This window comes from Artibeus jamaicensis, unplaced genomic scaffold, assembly GCF_021234435.1.
Source record: "Artibeus jamaicensis isolate MK-2021 breed Jamaican fruit bat unplaced genomic scaffold, CSHL_Jam_final scaffold_1964, whole genome shotgun sequence".
Lineage (NCBI taxonomy): Eukaryota > Metazoa > Chordata > Mammalia > Chiroptera > Phyllostomidae > Artibeus > Artibeus jamaicensis.
The window spans coordinates 35155381-35175966 of NW_026522030.1; the positions used below are offsets into that span (position 1 = coordinate 35155381).

The following is a 20586-nucleotide window of genomic DNA, read 5'->3' on the forward strand; positions in this document are numbered from 1 at the left end:
TTCTTTATCAACCCATCAATCCCAAGGAGTCAAAGAATTTGCACAAACACATCACAATATGTACTTTGAGATTATTGGTCATGCCCCATTACTTTTCATAGACTAACCCATGACCTAATAAAGGCCCATCACACAGTAAAGAGCCCTTGCTACATCCTAGCATTATTGAGACGTTCCTGAGGTCTGAAAGGAAAGCCAAGTTCAGATATGGTCCATCTGAAACCTTCTGACATTTTATATTAATGGTAAATCAAAAGTAGCCAGACCAAACTGAGTATGTTCCTAAGTATAACAGAAAACTTCTGTCAGTAGTCCTAAACTTTACTGCAATGTTCTCCATTTTTTTCTATGTATTTGAACCAGCTGAGTATCTTGTGAAAATGCAATGTGATGTGGTAGGTCTGGAGTGGGGCTTATCAACTCATGATCATTGGTGCCAATTCAACACCAACAGGAATCCTTAATTTTGGGTTCAGAGAAGAAGCTTAATTTGTCCAGTGCAAACAGCTCGACTGTGATACTGCATGGGTGTGAGAACAGCATGGCCCTGGAACAGCTCAACAGAGTCACAGCTCAGTTATGGAACAGCTTAGCTGTGAGGTGGCCCTTGGGCAAGTCCCCTCTCCTGCCAGACCACTCTGCTGTGCTCTGTTCCCCTGTCCTTGCTTTACTCCAGTGAGACTTCTTTGGTGTTTCAGCTTGAGCCAGGGAAACACAGGCTTCTCTCTTCGGTGGAAAGGAAAACTGTGCTCCTAAGCCAGAGGGGGCCTGGCTTATATAAAGAGAAGCCTTCACCTCTGGTCCCTGATTGGTTCATCCTCATGGAAAAGAGGATTCCAGATCTTCATAGTCTGATTGGTCCAAACATCACTGTCCTGATTGGTCAGAATGGAGCATCCCTGATGGTTTGGTGAAGATGCTAATGGAACTATAGCTGTGCAACTTCAACTGGTCAGGAGAAATCTCAGTCCTGTTGTTTGAAATATAATTCCAGAAACTCCCTTATAGGGGCTGGCTTGCCCAGAAGAAACAGAGTTCAGGAGGCAGGCAGTTCAGTGCAGGCTTCTCTCTGAAACTCAGTTTGCCGGAGAGGACCCTGTGTAGTAATGGCTGCTAGGCTATGGTTTGTTTGTTTATTATTGTTATTTAAATACAATTTCTTCATTTTACCCCCTCCCCACCCACCCCCACTCCCACCCTCAACCCTATGCCCCTTTGGCTTTGTCCATGGGTCCTCAATTCCAGTTAAGCACCAGGAGCTTTTCTCAATAGGTGTCTCTTTTATTAGGGTTCATAGGCCCAGCAAGCATGTTTTACTATAACGCAGTGCTGGGGCTGTGGTTGTATGACCACATTGTCAGCAACCAGACATTAAAATATAGATTCCTGTATTTTTAGAAGTTAGTTATCATATAAGTTTTCTAGCAAACAAATCCTTTCAGCCTCTATACGCTAGCGCATAATCAGAAACCCCATTGTCTCCAAATATCCACTATGGTCATAGACAGAGAAAAGTTCTGACTTGGGAAATATTGACACATCCTGAGATAAAACAAACAACAAAAAAAGAAATCATGGTTTTTGGAAGCATAGGCAGAGAAATATATTGAAATAGGCCAGAAAAGCTTTGTGTGGAAGTATACAAATGCTTGTCTATTTATTGATAATCTAGAATATCTTCGCCAGGCAAAGGTGCCTAATCTCACTTATTAGTCTGGTTGTAGTAAATATTATGCACTAATTTAAATATCACTTCTTATTAAACCAACACTGCAATTTTCTTAATCTGTGGAAGTGAAGGAAGATTTTCTTTTGGGAATACTCCGTTAAATATTGTGGACTGTGGAGTATTGAGCAACATTGTACTGAATATTGTGCCAATTTTAGAAAATAGTTTCTAGTTTCAAATAGCATTTAATGTAATTGGCTATGGTTGCTGAGTTGTGTGCAGTTAGGACTTTAGAAAAGCTTTTATTGGGCCTTGGAAGATGAGAGAGATCACAGAGTCAAGGAAGAAAAGAACGTTTTTCAAGTAGTGGAAAAAGACAAGTTAGACTGGCAAGAGGCCCTCACCTTAACTCCTTGATCTCTAAAGGTTTTCCTTTAAAAGTTAACCTCGGTCTTACCTGAGACAAAACAGTCTTCACCAGTGGTTTGGAGTCCAAGAGTTACCCAATCTTTTAATGTTCGAACACAGGAATTGAGACAACAGGTAATGCCAATTCCAGTGCATGGAGGAGAGAGATGTGCTCCTGGTATTCCCAGACAAAACTCTGCACTCATTTTTCTCCTTATAAAAATATTATTCAACAAACCATCTAAGTTCTGTAGTTCTTGTCACATGTTTAGATGTAGCCTGTTTAGTGAAGTAGGATGGTAACTATCAGGCCAGAAATTGAAACCAGACCCAGTGACTGCCCCCGGGGGATCAGGACTGGGGAGCATGGCCAGGCTGTGGTCAGCACGGACCCAGACAGAGGAGTTGATAAGGAGGGAGGACCAAAAGAGGTCTGGGAGTCCTTCTCGAGTCCCGCAGCATCTGCTGTCCAACTGCCATGTCTAATTCAACCCAGTATCAAAGTCTTTTTTCCTCTTCTCACTCTTTATTTCAGTTGGACTACAGTTTCTAGGCAATCATGTTTGATTAGTAATAGGCATTTCTTCTAGTGTAAATAAATGACAGTCGTGTGAAAAGGTTTATATGTGTTTGCAGTACCAATATTCTTTTCTTATATAACAGTAAAACAAAGGCTAAACACAAATCTCTATCTTCAAGGTTCATGAAAACATCATTAAAAATGTCTTCAAAAATCAGAAAAATAAAATATACCCAAAAGAATGAATCTGAGCCTTTGTCAGCTGTTTTCATTATTTGACTTCACAACTCTATCCCAGGATTATGAAGCCCTCAGTAAAAGACCACACAATGTATTCTTTTTATAAGTTGCTAATTTTTTCCCTTTTCACATGGTATTTTTCAAATAGATTGATAAGGAACAATATCAAAAAATACTTGAACTCATTGAGAGTGGAAAGAAAGAAGGGGCCAAACTGGAATGTGGTGGAGGACCATGGGGAAACAAAGGCTACTTTATCCAGCCCACGGTTTTCTCGAATGTGACAGATGAGATGCGCATCGCCAAGGAGGAGGTAAAGGGTTTGTTCTCTTCTGTTCCCTCTAGTGCCATCTTTTGTCTGCATGTGTGTGCACGGCGTCCCTTTAAAGCTCTCAGTTCTTCAAACACCTTTCTCAGTAAACATGATTCTCTCTATTTCTACTACTGGTAAAGTTTTAAAGTTGTGATTCATAATAAAAATAGTATGGAATCTATTGGGTAGGCTAAGAATATCCAGCCAGTCACTGATCAGGGTACTTAATGATGTCTGGGTGCTTCTTTCAAAGATTTAAAGAAATGAAAATAGTATCTGCAGTGTTGCTTTTTCTCTTTTGGAAATAAAATATTTGAAAATCATTGGAAAAGATAAAATTGTATGCAGTTTTTTAAATAAACTTTTTATTTTGAGGTAGTTGTGGATTTAGTTATTACTGAAGGAGTAATACAGAAAAATCCCATGTACTCTTTACCCAGTTCCCTTCAATGGTAACATCTCGCAAAACTATAGTTTCACAGCAAGTGTGTTGACACTGAAAAAGTCAAGACACAGATCCCTCTTTCGTCACCACATGATTCACTCCCTCATGTTTCTCCTTAACAGCCAAATCCATGTCTCTCCTACCCGACCTTGGTTTTTCCTTCACCATAAATCTGTTCTCTATTTCCATAATTTTGTCATTTCAAGATGTTAAATAAATGAAATTATACTTCAAGTAACCTTTTGGAGTTGGCTTTTTGTCATTCAACATAGATCTCTCTAGATAGATTCATCTATTTTGTAGCATGCAAGGATAGTCTTTCCTTTTTATTGCTGAATAGTATTCCACAGCATGGATGTACCACACTTTGTTTAACTATTCACCGGTTGAAGAACTTTTGGGTTGGCTCTAGTTTGGAAATTCCATGAAAAATGCTGCTACAAACATCGGTGTACAAGTTTTTGTGTGAACATGAGTCTTCATTTCTTTAGAATAAATACCCAGGAGGGCAATTGCTGAGTCATATAGTAAATGCAGTTTTCTAAGAAACTGCTTAACTGTTTTCTAGAGTGGCTAAAAGATTTCCCATTCCCATTAGCAATGTATGAGTGATCCAATTTCTCTCTGTTTTCATCAATATTTGGTATTGTGACTAATTTTTATTTTAACCATGAAGATAGGTATGTAGTATAGCTCACTGTTATTTAAATTTGCATTTGCTAATGATGTTGAACATCTTATGCTTGCTTATTTGCTATCTGTTATCTTCCTCAATGAAATGTTTCTTCATGTCTTGTTCATGTACTAATTAGATTGTTTAATTTTTATGTTGAGATTTGAAAGTCCTTTATATATCCTTGTACTTTTGTTGGATATGTGGTTTGCCAATATTGTCTCCCATTCTCTAGCTTATTGTTTCATATGCTTAGCAGGATCTTTCTCAGAACAAAAGTTTTTAATTTTGAGGCAGTCCAGTTTATTCATTTTTCCTTTTATGTATAGTGTTTTTGGTATCAACTCTATGAACTCTTTGTTTACCCCTAAGTCCAAAGGCCTTCTCCTGTGTTTTATAAATCTAATCATGATATTGTAGCCTAAAAACTAAATACATAGCATCTACTGTAATAAATGTGCTAATATCTTCCATAATTTTAATTAAACACAGCACATGGCCCCAGGCTCCTACTTTGAAGTAGCACACAAGCTAGCTGTTTCATGAATACTGTAGGAAAACAATAAATGACTCTTTAATTGAAGCTCTTTTCCTAGTTCTTTCTATCTGGTGTTAACCAAGATAAGCCAGAATGACAGTTCTAATAAGACGAATATTTGTTAGTTAAGTGCAGAAGTTGTAGTTCAGTGGAGGGCTAAATTGATATGGAGAAAAAAACTTGTTTGATTGTCCACACACATTTGCTTTCCTGATTTTCCTGTTTATTTCCTGTTTGAAGATCTGGTTCTGCACTTCTCCCTGCTTTGATGATAGTAGCTGCCCATTACTACAGTAATGAACACCAGAAAACTACTTATCCTTTCTGAGTTTTGCTTCCTCTACTTTACATTTCCCAGAAAATTCTGGTAACACTTGGAGGAGCCCTTCTTTCCTTTAATTTCAACATATGTTTTGTGGAAAGTAATATAGGAGTTTACTTTTTAGGAGAAAACACAGTTGTTTTTCTCCCAGCAAGAGGTAAGATACAGAAGAAATTAAGTCTGGGCTGCACTAGTCAGAGAGTTCAGCAAAAGTAAGAGGGTTCAGACCAAAATGAGCAAAGAGTGATTTTTGCCTCCTGTCCCATGATGACAGGCATTGTCCATGAACTTGTGCTTTGGCTGGCACCAAGTGCGTAAGGATTTAAGCTCCTGCAGTAAAGAATCATTTTGTTTGGTATATGTGAGTTGAATAAGGTTTGGCTGAAGAGTAAAATCTGAACACAAATTCATGTGGATTCAACCAATGTGGTTGATTATGAAGAGATCTAAAACCAATATAATAGTTGATGTTTCAACTGATGGTAAACTGATATTGAAAACATCATTATCAATCATTGCCAACTCATTTATCCAGTAGAATAAACATTACCTACTCGGGTTTGCTATTTGTGTAGTTACTTGGGAAATGAGGATAACTGGGAAGAGGATTTTAAATATTCCTAAATGGAAAAGCAACTCTGTAGTTAATGCTTTCATGCATAATCATTAAGTTCTTGGAAGAATAATTCCAATTCTAGAAAATAAACATGTCTCTTTTTTGTATCTCATCTTCCAAAGAGAACACCCATCTGATCCTAGTATTCCAGCAGCTGCCATTTCAATTTGTACTCATAGGTTTCAGATGAGAAGCAAGTCTTACTTTAAGATAGTTTGTAAGGCCCTGGCTGGTGTAGCTCAATGGATTGAGCGTAGGCCTGCGAATCAGACGATCATCGTTTGATTCCCAGTCAAGGCACATGCCTGGGTTGCAGGCTAGTTCCCAGCAGGGGATGCACAGGAGGCAACCGTACATTGATATTTCTCTCCCTTTCTCCTTCCCTTCCCTTCTAAAGATAAATAAAATATTTTTTTAAAAAAAGACAGTTTGTAAGGCAAAAAAACCCTACAATTTAAAATATTTAGTTTTAACCTATTACTTTATTTTATTCATTTCTTGTGCTGTAGATATTTGGGCCAGTGCAGCAAATCATGAAGTTTAAATCTGTGGATGATGTGATCAAGAGAGCAAACAATACATTCTATGGCTTAGCAGCAGGAATCTTCACCAAAGACCTTGATAAAGCCATAACAATCTCCTCTGCTCTGCAGGCCGGAACAGTGTGGTGAGTCAAACATACTGCCTTTTCGATGTTAATTACATTAACAGGTTACTTTGAACCTTTTCGGATTTTGATTTTTTTCATTGGGAATCACATGGCCAGCTGGGAAAACAGTTGCTAACAAACAAACACACAAAACCCTGAAAGGATTTTTACACACAAAACACACTGGAGAAATTTTAGAAGGGTATTTTCTTTAATACCTCCCAGCCTTCTGAAATTGCTTGCCCAAAATATTTTACTGATGCTTGGGTAATACAATATAAATTTTACTAAGTAATTTCAAGGCACTTGGTACTATGCTATACACAGGGGAGATAAAAGTTGTATTTTAAGCAAGTTCATTACATAATAAGACAATACTTATTTGGTGTGCTTACGTATGCACACATTTAATTCTTACATTGGCTTCTTACTCTGGGATTTTTAGAGGTATTTGGAGATCTTAATGTGGAAGAACATATTGAGTTTTGAGGATCACATCCTTCTTGTTTTTGACCTGATTGATATCTCTGATTTTGATGCTTGAATATACGGGATACAAAGGCTGAGGCGGTGCCTTTCCAGCTATTTTCTCCCCTGCCCGGTTCCCAGGGACTGCTTCGTTGGTATTTCTTTCTTGTCAAACGTCACTTCATGCCCTCAGTTCTGGCAACAGCCCAAGGTTATTTTCCTTCCTGACAATGTCACATCTATTCCAACTAAAATTTTTGTTAGATGTTGAAGAGACAGACAAGCAATCCCTACCCCTCTTGATAGCTCCAGGATCTTGTCCCTAGTCCAAGGGAGAGTCATCATTTAGTTAACACGTACTCTACACTAGGCACAACACTGAGTTCTTTGTGCTCATTATCTTTTTTTGCCTTACAGCTTCTTAAATATGTCATATTTACCAATGAAAAAAATCAAAAAGCTTAGTGATATTGAATGATTGATCAAGATCACACAATGAAGGGAAGGGGACAAAGGGGAGAAGGGTTTTCAGGAACTACTATAAAAGACAAATGGACAAAACCAAGGGGGAGGGTAGAAGCAAGGGAGGGAGGTGGATTTGGAGGGGGTGGAGGGAGGGATGGGGAGAAAATACAGACAACTGTAATTGAACAATAATAAAATAATTTTCAAGAAAGATCACACAATGAATGACAGCTGAGATTCAGACCAACTTCAGACTCCAAGGCAGTGATTCTCAACCCTGGCTTCACACTGGAGTAGTCTGCATACCTTTAAATGTATATAGACTGATTTGAGGTGGGGGAGTGTGTACATTAAACCTACCAATTGCATCAATCTCCCTGATTGAGTCTGGGCATAGCTCTTCTATTTAAAGAGTATTTTTCAAAGCTTTCACACGATTTAATATGTAACTAGGACTAAGGACTACAGCTCAAAAGCCTGATTTTTCTTATGATGGGGTGTTTTCTTTTAGTGAGTCTTAATAAAATTGAATTTTTCTTGAATGATCAGTATGGCTCGTAATTAATGTAGAATTATCCTATGATCCAATTATTAATAAAACTCATTGCTATCATATGTGTGTATATTATTTCCATTTACTAAAGACTATGTATCAAGTACTGTATGAAGCATGATTCTATACATCATCTTACGCCTTGTATCGATCCTATTCAATATCATTCATGCCCATTTTACAGAGAAGGAAACATACTTAGAGAAGCCGGATAACTCTCCAGAGATCACCCAGGTTCTAAGGGGCGGAGCCAGGGTTTGTGGGCATAGCACCTCCCTTTATAACAAGAAAGGATCTTAAAACACAGAATCAGTTGGCAAGGCCGATCATTTTAGTTTTCTCTAACTGAATATTTTCGTTTCCTGTTTCCTTACACTAACACAGTTTCCCTTCCATGATAGAGTCAAAGGGACAAACTCATTTTCTGTGCTTTTTAAAAAAGACACATTTCAGTTTTCTTGACTTTGTAATAGCAGCAAGGTATTTGCCTGTTTGGTTAAGCAGCTTGTTGTGACGTCACTCCACTTGGGCGCCCCAGGCAGGGGAATCCCCAGTCAGAAATGTCTCCACTATTAAAACAGAGGTGACTGTATTCTCATTACTGCGCATCTTAAAACATAAGAATATTTACTGTATATTTTAAAACATAAGAATGTTCTGGAATTGTTCCAAACATAGTCACTGCTTGATGTTTTCCAGACAACTATTGAATTTCAGTGTTTTTGGTATTTTACTCATAATTTCAAAATAATGATTTGATTCTGCAGTTGAAAGAGCAATGAAGTAAAGTAGAGACAAATTGTCTTTTGAGAGTGTAAGTTTATTTAAGGAACCATCCTCCAGGAAGAGAGATTGGATGGGAAGAACTTGGTGGTCCAATGAAAATATGGAACCCTGGGAATTGGATAATAAATGCTTCTAATTGAGAAAATGTCTGTATATTATCTCAGGACCAAATTAATAGCCAAACTTTTCCAAGCATAATACAATGTATCTATAAGTAACACTATCATTCACCTATTATAATGGCATAAAGGGAGGAAAAGTATTTTAAAAGAATAATGTGCCTTCTTTAAATCATATCGTTTTCCTCTTATGTATAATGAGAATCGTGTAGATAATTAGATTCTGCTGTTCGCTTTGGCTGCCGGGGAACTTAAGGCTAAACAGATTGTTCCTGCCCTGCATCGCTGTGTTCTAACTTTCTCCTTTGTCTTGATCTTCTACTATAATTCTTTCTTTAGCTCTAATCACTCATGTTTTTGTAATTATACTTGTTCAGAAATGTGGCAAGGAGTAAACAAATTAATAATGAAATCCAACTCTTGCTGAGGCCTCAGTTGAAGCAGTTATTGAATCAATTAATTTTGAAAACTGAACTGAATAATATGATACATATTATCATTGTGAAAAAAATGATTCTAGCCTGTTAAGCACACGACTCTCAAGAGAATTACAAAACTTATTGTAATTCTCCAGCAAGCCACATCCCTTTTCCTGTGGCTACTTTATCCTTTATAATTTGAACTTCAACTTCTGAGGCACATACAGTCCTATCAAAACGGCTATGCACACAGAGTGGTACCTTTGTGTTTGTTTATAGGCAGTGTATATATACATGTACTTCTGCAGTCTAATTTATAGTGCTACTTTTTATCACAATGAGTATGTTTTATTGAAATTAATGAAATTCTTAAAGAGTTCTCTGAATTTTCTAAAATTCCAGATTTAGGAGTTATTTTATAAGTTCAGTATAATCTATAGTGCTTTTTCTTTCCAGGGTGAATTGCTATAGTGTGGTATCTGCCCAATGTCCCTTTGGTGGATTCAAGATGTCTGGAAATGGACGAGAACTGTAAGAACATTTTTGTTAAGATCCTTACCTTGATAAAAATGGTTGTCATTCCCAAGGAATTATTCCATAGTTACTACTTGAATTAACACTTGCTCTGGTCTTTCCTAGAGACTCATACTGCCAAATAACTTCTTTAACTACTGGGTTTACCCCCTAAGTACAAAACTGTAATGGCAGAAAGGAGATGTAACTTAATAAACTCCTACTGTTCATAAGGGACCATACTAAGCACTTTACATTGGTCATTGAAAACATTCCTAGAAAGAAGCTAGAAACTACAAATTACTGGTTGTAAGAAGTGTGCAAATATACGGACACTGTGGTGATTTGAATAGGATGCCTCTTAAGTAAGTAGATCAGGTGTCTTTATCTAAAAAATTTTTTCAGTGTAAGAAGAATGGGTCTCATTTGTTGAACTATTATTGATAATAGACCCCCACATTTTAAATTACCTGAATGAGTTATTCTTGGTACTAAAATGTAAACTGAAAAGAAAATATGACCAAAGAAAACATGTTTTATAGTCATGATCAAATTAAGAATACATATAAAAATGCATTTATGAGCCTCTAGTTGCTTTTAAACCAGGACATAAAGACTTTTTAAATGTGCACATATATATTTATACATAGAAAGTAGTGACATTATATTTGCTTAATTTTGTTCAAGCAATTTTAACCACTTAATTTCTTAAAATTTTCTTATATTTAGCAATAATTTTTTAAAATATATAATCCTTATTATATTTTATCTCATTACCATTTAGTCCCCTTATATACCTTTCTCCCTTCCAACTACTGCCTTGTTGCCCATGTCCATGAGTCCTTTTTTTTTAAGATAGAAATAAATTTTAAAAGTCATAAAGAAAAAAAGCACATTATATACAAACCCTATGAAATCAAACATAGTAAAGCTGCCCATTTTATAAACAGCAAGTAAAAGTGAGTCTCAGTTGGGAACGGACAGGAATGCATGTACTTTGTCATTTAAATAAATCAGCAAAATTACAATGAAATGTTTATCTTTGGAGAGCCAGTGAAAAAAGGAAATAATCAAATGATCCATCCTCTTTCTCAACATATATTAAGTACTTATATTTATATAAGCCAAGGAGCCCCAGAACATGATACCATATGCCATCTTTCATGTAACTGTGGTGGCAGGAGGAATGTGTAAAAACATAGATATTGCAAAATCACCTACACACACTATGAAATAAGTTGTATTAGACTGGGAGTCTGTACGTCACAGAGGTACAGAAACAGTTAAAGTGCAAGCACAGTGTTAAAGAATGGAAAATTGGCGTCCCACTGGAATATAGCATTTATGGCATCTAATTCACAATTTTAATCTGTCCATTAAGGACAGCATTTGTGGTGGGGATAAGCATGGAAGAAGAAAGTAGAAGGTCTATGACTTCTTTGCCATGTGTATGATTCCATGGCTGTAACTCTGGTGTAAATTCAGTAAGTAAAAACTTAATGGCAATGGACAGAATAAGAAAAGACCTTACAGAAAAGATAGGAATCAATCTAGGGCATGAAACAAGCAGAAATTGAGTAAATGGAAAAGAGGCAGTTCTGAACAGAATGTTACCTGTGGCATGGTGAAGGACTAGTGAATTTGGTTGGCTGGTGGGGATTTATGTGGGTGGGAAGAATAAGTCCAGAGTTAAATAGGATACAGATTAAGAAGTTTTTAATTCAAGAAAATTGGGTTACATGTTACTAGTGGAGCAGTGAAAAGCTATATCTTTAAAATGTTGTTGAGGAGGAAGAGAGTGGCAAAAGATCAACCCATAAAAAGTGCATGGCATTGTGAAGTGCATAATCTTTAACATAACTAAAGATTAACCAACTTGTATTTGAATCCTGGCTGCACCATTTGCTAACTGTGCAGCCTAGTTCAAGTTTGCACAACTTTTGAGCCTTACTTCCTCCTGTTTAAAGTGGAGATATTAACATTCCTCTTAAGATGGGTATGGGAATAAAATGACCTACTGCATGTTTATTCTGTAGTATCGTAACTGTAACAAAGTGAGGACTCAGCAATGGTTTCTTCTTTCCTCATCCTTTTCCTTTATAATACGCATTATTAGAGAGTCCCTTGGTAAAACTAATTATTTTGCACAAAAAGTTAAAAGAAAGGTTAGATTATCATGAAAGACAATAAGTTCATGCTGGCCCAGTTATCTAACACATTCCCCTAGGAATGTTGAAAATAAAATAATCAAAAGGGATGAAACAACTAAAGTAGACCAAATATGTCAAATTTGTTTAATACCACTTGGTCAAACTATAAGGTTGAGGCATTAAGGAAATCAAAAAGAAGAGAGATGAAAAACAGAAATTAACCCTGACTAATTTCTTAAAAATCTTTAATGTGTATATAGATAATTTTCTTCTTTAAAATACAAAGGAAAATTTTATATAGTAACTTTTAATTTCAAAAATGCTAGCTGAGGGTGCTACTGTTTAAGTCCCCCTGAAATCAAAGTTGACAAACTTAATAAACAAGTCCTTTTCTATAAGATGTTCAAAGAGAATTATTGAAGTGATAATTAACAACTCCCAAGAGTTCAATTATAATTTATCCTCAATGGCAGAAAGGTAGAATTCATCGGTTGGGAACAGAGTCTTCAAAGACCCCAAAACAGCATATGTAGATGCACCGTGGTGGTGATGCTGACTAGCTGATCCTGCATGTGCATCTCAGGTCACGATGCTGGTGCTGGAATCAGTTAAATGGCAGAAATTCCTCCCTTTGTGTAATTGCACTAATTTTTACTTAGGTTAACAGAACTGACACTTCGCTAGTGTGCCATTTCAAACTTTATTGGCTCTCAGCATTCCACAACATATTTCTTTGCTCCTGTGTTTTTTAGAAAAGGGGAGCAGGAAGATGTGGTCCGTTCAGCCAACATTTCCTCTGTGCCTCCTTAATTGATATCAGGCTAATTTCTGGGTCTGGAGTGAAAAACAGATACAATTTGTCATGACACTGTAGAGCTTGGGTGAGAAGCATGGAAATGCTGTCTCCAGCCTTTCTCCTGACCTCCTGAAGCAGAATGGGCATTTCAGTCAGTTCCCAGGTTATTGGTATATTAAAGATTTTAGAAGCACAGAACTAGTCACCCACAGACAAGTAAGGCAAAAGAAGTGTAAGGGATGTTGTGTTATATCACACACATAATATATGCATAGGTACAGTAAGAAGCGGGACTTACTTCCACCTGAGAATGACAATACCGTACTTAGTGCTGTCATGAGTGTTTCCAGTGTGCTATAACCCAAAATACAGTGGGACGCTTATTGGCAATAATCATGGATTGATTTCTCTAACTTTTTGAGATAAAAATACCAAAATGTTATCCTTTAATGGGTTTCAGACAACTGAGGCTAAACCCTTTAATTACTTTGAAGAACATGCTCATTGAAGCTTCTAGAAGGCATTTTCAGGAGCTTAATGGCCCAAGAAAAGAGTCAGGGTAAGAGGATTAGGTTGCCCAAAAGAAAAAGGTGTCTTCTACATGCCTGCCCACATCACCATAAGGGAGGGGCAGAAAGGATCAAGATCTCTTTCCTCTGTAAGCTTATATGTGCATTAGTGTTATGATTTGAAGAGTACTCTTAGGTACAGGTAATTTAATCCTCTCATCAAGACAATATAGAGAATAACTTAGCCTAATCTTTTAAGTTATCTCTTTATCAAAGGATAAATCATAGTCAGTTTTCAAAGTCGGTAGGAGGTCTTCATAGACCTGAGAACAAGATATAATACCAGAGTTCCAACTGATTGACTCAGGTTAATTTCTGATCATTTGGATTTGATTCAAGAGTTATATAAGCAAAGAAATGGCAGGGCTATGAATAGGAAAATCCACAACCACAAAAAGTCCAAAAGACCTGAATTTAGGCCAATGAAACCTCTTCCTTTCTTAAAAACAAAATAAACAAACAAAAAAAGGAAGAAAAATGTCTAACAATGGGTCAAATTTTTTTTTATTTTGCCAAGAATCAAGAGTCAAAAGATATTGTTAAAACTACAGCTAGAAAATAATTTGTTTCAAGACCTCTGTGTTAGGGCCTGTTACAATAGAAGTGGAAGCATGGTCCTGTTTAGCCCCTTCATCCCTTCTGGGTCAATCACATGTGGTAAATAACTAAGCTAAGTCATATTTGAACTTATTAGTTTTTCTATGCTACTCAAATGATTATACAGGGTGAGACAAAAGGAGGTTTACAGGTGTGAGTACATGAAACACAGAGCTTATCCTTATTATTTATTAAATTCCTGTATTATTTCCAAACATCTATAAATCTACTTTTGCCCTACCCTGTATATTAATACTTCTCCTCTTGTACTATGTCTGTCTTATTTATTTTAACCTAAACTAGAATTTTTGTGTGTATGGTAAGCTCTTTTATAGTCAGATAGAACAATGTCAAAAGTGGACAATTTCTGTGAAAATCAACTGAATGTACATGATCATTTAAAATGCAAAAAAAAATTGTTTGAAATATCTTATGGTTGACTAGCTGCTATTTGAAAAGCTTCTGTACACAGAAAATATCTCCCTTTGTTCCTAGCCAGATAAGAACAAACATGCACCAGATCATGGACTATAGTACATTTTGTACTGCTGTGCTAAATTCTGTGGTTTTTTTTTTTTTGTTTCCCCACTCTCTCTAGAGGAGAATACGGTTTCCACGAGTATACAGAGGTTAAGACGGTCACGATGAAAATTTCTCAGAAGAACTCATAAAGAAACTACAAGGAGAGAGAGAAGAATACTCAATGGTTAAGCATCTCGTGCAGTCACTAATATATTATGGTGGTTTTTAAACACAAAATTGTTGTTTTCTTGATTTTTAAAAACATAAGCTAATCACATGAGCACTAACACTACACATAGAATACTTGGTGTGTAGCTTATACTGAATCATTTACCTTCTGATATGTGACCTCCAAGTCCTACATGTAATAAAATGATGGATTCAGATACAAGATATCTCTAGTTCCATAATAGTCATGCAGTTTTCTTTGTAGCTACTTGTCCAGGATTATCATTGTGTAGAAGAGAACCAGTTGTCACTTCGCTTCTTTCCATTAACATACCTGTTAACTGCAGAGCACATGTGCTCTGTTGCCAGTAGCTGTGAAGTCTTTCGAGTTTATTGAAATGTGTTCTAGAATGTCTTGTCTTCCTTTCAAATGAAGTAATCCCTGAGATACTTAGCTGTAATCTAATCATAAAGCTTAATAAAAACAACCTTGCATGAGTCTTGTTAAGTTTGAATTTTTTTAAGTACAATAGAAGTCTTGGTTGTGGCAAAGTCTTGGTTGTATTCTCCTTGTTGCTCAAAATCCATGAGCATAAAGATATATTTAGAAATAAAAGCCTAATCTCTATATTCGCAAATGGATAAAGAAACATATTTTATTTTCTAGAGGAATTCTTAAAATCAATAGCAAGCATTTGAGATAGATGGTTTCAGTCATTCAGCGTGCAGGTATTGAGTTCCTACAAAGTCATGGGATTAAAACTCATAGAACACGATATTAAATGTTATAGAAAACAGGTGAATGATGGATAATCCATTATCTCCAGGTGCTTTAATTTAGTGGAGAACAAAGATACTGTCAGAAAGGAAGGGAAGAGAAGGGAAGGGAAGAAAGAAGAGGAAAGAAGAAAAGAGGGAGGAGAGGGGAAAAATGAATGGGACTTATATTGGAAATGAGAATTTTAAGAACCATAAGAGTGCAGTAATGTGCCAAAGGGGTAGAGATGACCTTTCACTGAAGGAATTGAGACAGGGCTCATGAAGGAAATTTGACTGGATATGAACCTTAATTGATTATTAATTTGTAGTTTCAAAGGAAGGTGTTATTCTACAACATAGTCTCTCAGAATATGTTGGGAAATTTTCCATTGGGAAATTTTTTGAAAAATTTTGTATACATATGTAATATTTTTTCCCCTTAGAGTTTCACATTGAACATTAGCACATTCTAGCTTCTGAGAAGCCCTACAAAACCAAGAGTTTCTTTTCCCAAATTTATTTAATCAGTGCACTTGCCTTCTCCCTGCCCCCATTTAACACCAATTAACATTAAGAAACACATGTTTGATGCCCCAGCTGGTGTAGCTCAGTAGATTGAGCATGGGCTGTGACCCAAGGGATCACCATTTCGATTCCCAGTCAGGGCACATGCCTGGGTTCCAGGCCAGGCCCCAAGTATGGGATGTGCAAGAGGCAACCACACATTGATGTTTCTTTCCCTCTCTTTCTCCCCTTTCCCCACTCTCTAAAAGTAAATAAGTAAAATCTTAAAAAAAAAAAAAAAAAGAAACACATGTTTGAAAATGCTGTTCTACGCAAGAAGATAACATTGAGTGTCCTAAGGAAATATCTGAGGATCAAGGGAAAGCAGCCAAAGCAATGTCCTCTGCAAGAAGCTGACTGAACCCTACTTACATATTTATTCCCTTACACAAAGAGCTTCTGCCTGTGCTCCCATGTAGGAAACAAAATAAGCAAATAATTTCGTGTGTATTGCTGTTCACTTTCTAAAATATTTTTAGCTCAACAGCTTAAAACTTAAACCTAGTCATCTCTAGGATAGCATTTTTTTCCATTTCAGATATTATATAAATTATGAAATTTACGATTTGAACATTAATAGAAACTTTAGTGACATTATTAGGACATTGTAATCACTGCCACAGTAGAGTGCAACAATGTGTGAATGAATGAAGTTCATTAGCTCCTTAGACCTGAAATAATTTCAACTCCAGTTACAAGGGTTTCTCAAAATTGTGTGGACCTATAAGATGTGCAATCTGAACTATCTTATAAGTTTCAGGGCATAATCAGCATTTTGAAAACTGGAAGAATCATTGTCTAACAGAGACCTGAAAGATCTTTGAACATTGAGAGGGGGAAATATCCAAATACAGAGGAGGGTTGTGTTTTCTGAAAACCAGACAGTGTACATTTTTGAAAGATGTGTTTAAAACCATGCATAAATAAATTAATAGGTAGACAAGTTAATACTGTAATGGCATCAAACCAGACCATTTTTCAAAATGTATAACATAGAGGCCTGAACACAGAACAAGACAAAAGCCAGAAGCAAGTTTAAATATTTGAAAATTAAACCTTCACTGTATAAATAAGACATTACAGAATTAAACAGAAAATATCTGCTTTATATTGGCTCATTCTGAGCCTGCAGACATTATTTGTATTCTTTTTCCTCCATCCTATAAAGCTACACTGGCAATCAGAAAACCTTGAAAAGTTAAAAGGTATCTTATTAGGCCATGTGCTACAGAAAATACAAAAACAAATATGATCTCATTGTTCTCAATATCCACATGGTAGAAATCATTTTCATTTTCAGAAATACCAGATTAAGTTTTAGGATTGGAAGTAATTGCTCATTAAAAGGCATTGTGAAGACTCAGCTATGGATCCTCAGTTGTCCACAGTCCTTTCCATCCCTCAATTTTCAGGATACATGCTTCTAAATTTATTTAGAAAGAACCAAGGAGAAATAGGATAAATTGTTCTTAAGTTCTCATGGCCAATTGAAAGTAGGCACTAACTCAAAATAGAGAATTTTAGCTATTTCTTCACAAAATTCAGAAGGGAATGAGATATCAAAAAAACCTCTTTTCATGAGCAATGCGTGTAATTTTCTGAGCATCTTATTACACTTGGACCTTTAGAGGTACACATGTATTATCAACTATACTCATATTTTGGTGTCTTTTTCAAAGTATATCAAATAACCAGGGTACATTTTTACATGATACACAAGTTCCCACTTCGGATTTCCTTTGCTGACTTACTTCAGGATTTTTTTTATGTTCTCTGGAGGTGGCATTTGAACCCCCCTATTTTGATGGTGAAAGAATTTTGTGGGTCCAAGATGGCAGCGGAGTCAGTCAATGTTACACTCACCTCCTCCCAGGACAACTTAAATATAGACAAAACAATTCGAATAACCAACTAAAGACCAGCTGAAGAGAAGGCTTATGACCAAGGATTTACAGACGAAGCCACATCAAGACTGGTAGGAAGGGTGGAGATACAAAAAGGGCAGGCTACACTCCCACGGGCAGTGGCTGAGATTCTGTGTCTCAATAACAAAGATTCCCCATAAGGAGCATGGGTTTCAACCCCACATCAGGCTCCACTGGAGCCCAGAGCACCAGAGCCAGAAAAGGTGCCCACATAACATCTAGCTGTAAAAATCAGCAGGGATTGTGTCTGCCAGGGAGACACAAGAGTCTGCTAGAGACACAGGAACTCTGTCAAAGGACCAATACACAAAATCTTGTTCACAGCTACTCTCCCTGGGCTCCAGTGGAGAGAGGGCAGAGCAGACTAGAGTTGTGTAAAAAGAGACTGGGTCTTGTGGCTCTCGGGAGAGAACCGACAAGATAGCTGCCAGGATCCCTGTGCTGAGTCACTTTCCCACGCCACAGGTATAATCTTTCTTGGGTGGAGCACGTCTCTTCTTGCAGTACCGGCCTGGGAGAATACAATACCCCCACTTCTGGACTCCCTGTCTCCCCACCCTGCACAGGTTGCACCCTGCTCAGGAGTCGGCTGCCTGGGCCAGGGCAGAGATTTCAGGGCAGACTCAGAAAGTGTCAGTGATGTGGTTGTTAATAACTGTGAGTTTGCTGTCCTTTCACTGTTCATGTTTTTTTTAACTTCTCTTTCTTTGGTAAGTCCCTTTAACATTTCATATAATAAGGGCTTGGTGATGATGAACTTCTTGAATTTGATCTTATCTGAGAAGCACTTTATCTGCCCTTCCATTCTAAATGAAAACTTTGCTGGATAGAGCAATCTTGGTTGTAGGTCTTTGGATTCCATGAGTTGGAATACCTCTTTCCAGCCCCTTCTTGCCTATAAGGACAGCTAGATCAGGAGTGGAAACATAGAAATAAAGATCTCAAGGAGGGTTAGCAACAGGGGAGTGGGAGGAGGAGAAGTGGGGGAGAAGGTACAGAAAATAAGTAGCATAGACAGTAGATAGAAAATAGATGGGGGGCAAGAATAGCATGGGAAATATAGAATCTAAAGGACCTGAGACACATGGTCATAAACTAAAGGGGGATAATAGTGGGGACGGGGGGTAGGGTGGAGGGGAATGAAGGGGGGAATAGAACAACTGTAATGGCATAATCAATAAAAATAAATTTTAAAAAAGAAAGAAAACAAACAAAACAAAACAAAAAAAAAAGAAAGTGTCAGTGACTAAATTGTGTGGCTTTGGGTGGGGCTGTATCCCCCACTTTCTCGTGAACCTGACTGGAGCTTCCTCCTATGGCAAATTTGCTACCCCATCCTCCTGAGTCCTCATGGCTCTGCCCTGCCAAGGTCTAGGAAAAATCGGGGACACACTGAGTTGTGTGGCTCTGGATGAGGGACATTTTTGCTTCAAATGACTGACCAGTGCAGAGTCCTACCTTTGCAAGGCCAAATCTTAGTCTGTCAGGGCTTGATAAACTTCTGACCTCACCCTGATGACTCCCTGAGACCCTGCCCCACCATGAAAGTATACGAGCACAACAGTATACTGATTGCCAGAGAGAAAGGGGGTGAGGGGGGGTAGAAGAGGACAAAGACTGAATAACTGGTGATGGAAGGAGACTGGACCTGGGGTGGTGAACATACAGTACAACATACAGATAATGTACTGTAGAATTGTACACCTGAAATCTATACAATTTTATTAACCAATATCACCCCAATAAAATCAATAAAAATTAAACATAAAAATGAACATTTAAAAAAGAAAGAATTTTAAGGAGAAAAGAAAATGATGACTATGTTCGCTGGATACCAAAATTTAGTGACAGCCAGGAAGGCAAGAAAGCTTACCCTGGTAACATGTTCAAATTGTGCTATTCTTGAAGATACCATCCTGAATGAAGGCACAAATAAGAGTGATAAGCTCCATCATCACTTTGACATACTGTAGAGGGTTAGAGATGGTGTCTCTCTCTCTCTGAAGACAAGGCTACAAAATTCTTGGTTGATGCTTAAGATTGCTCTAGATCATATCTCTAAACTAGCCCTTGAATTCTGGGTAGTTGGTTTATGCCAGAGGAGAACAGTCACATCCATAAACATTTAGGATATTCCAAAACCCCTGGAAAGCCAAATTCATTGCCTAGTAAAATATTTACACCAAAAGTATAGCAATGCTTTGCACACATTTATTTTAGTGCCGTGTGCTGATCAGTTTCACAAGCACTTAGTTTTTGAAAGAAATGAACATCTCTAAGTTTTTTAGACATGTTCATAGAAGGTCGATATTGTTGTATCTTGAAGTGATTTTAAGAGAATTTTAGGATTTCAGTTTGTTTACTTTTGTTAATTTCTTGTTTAAACATTCTTCAGGCCTAGAAAAATATGCTAAATAAGAAAACACAAAGTTGATTCCACCTGGCAACCAAGTTTTAAAACCTTTTTATTTTAAAATAATTTCAAGACTTGGGAGGAGCCCTTCTAGCAGTGCCGGGGAGGGTGACTGCAGCGGCAGGTTCTGCGTAATCACACGAACCCTCAGAGCCCAGCCATCTTGGCTCAAATTCCTGCTCTGCGCTCATGGGCCTTGGGCCTTGGGACAAGATATACAACTTTTCTAAGTTCCAGTTTCTTAATACATGAAAGGGAACTAATAAGAGCACTTATCTAACTGGGTTATTCAATTAAGTAAAATAGTGTTTGTAAGATGCTTAGTAGGATATAACATGTTATGATATAGATATATAACAAGACATAACATAGTAGTACATATTACTAATCTACAGATTGGTGTCTTG

The 20586-nt window shown here is 37.1% G+C and overlaps 1 protein-coding gene across 1 annotated transcript in view; it reads left to right on the forward strand.

Annotated features, from left to right (window-relative positions):
* Positions 1-15016, forward strand: part of ALDH1A1 (aldehyde dehydrogenase 1 family member A1) — a 53725-nt gene extending 38709 nt beyond the window's left edge. Inside the window, exons 10-13 of the mRNA XM_037140348.2 lie at positions 2986-3150; positions 6254-6411; positions 9660-9734; positions 14427-15016. Coding sequence (XP_036996243.1) covers positions 2986-3150; positions 6254-6411; positions 9660-9734; positions 14427-14499 — 471 coding nt within the window. The 3' untranslated portion in view covers positions 14500-15016. The remainder of the gene's footprint in view (positions 1-2985; positions 3151-6253; positions 6412-9659; positions 9735-14426) is intronic.
* The last annotated feature ends 5570 nt before the right edge of the window (positions 15017-20586 follow it).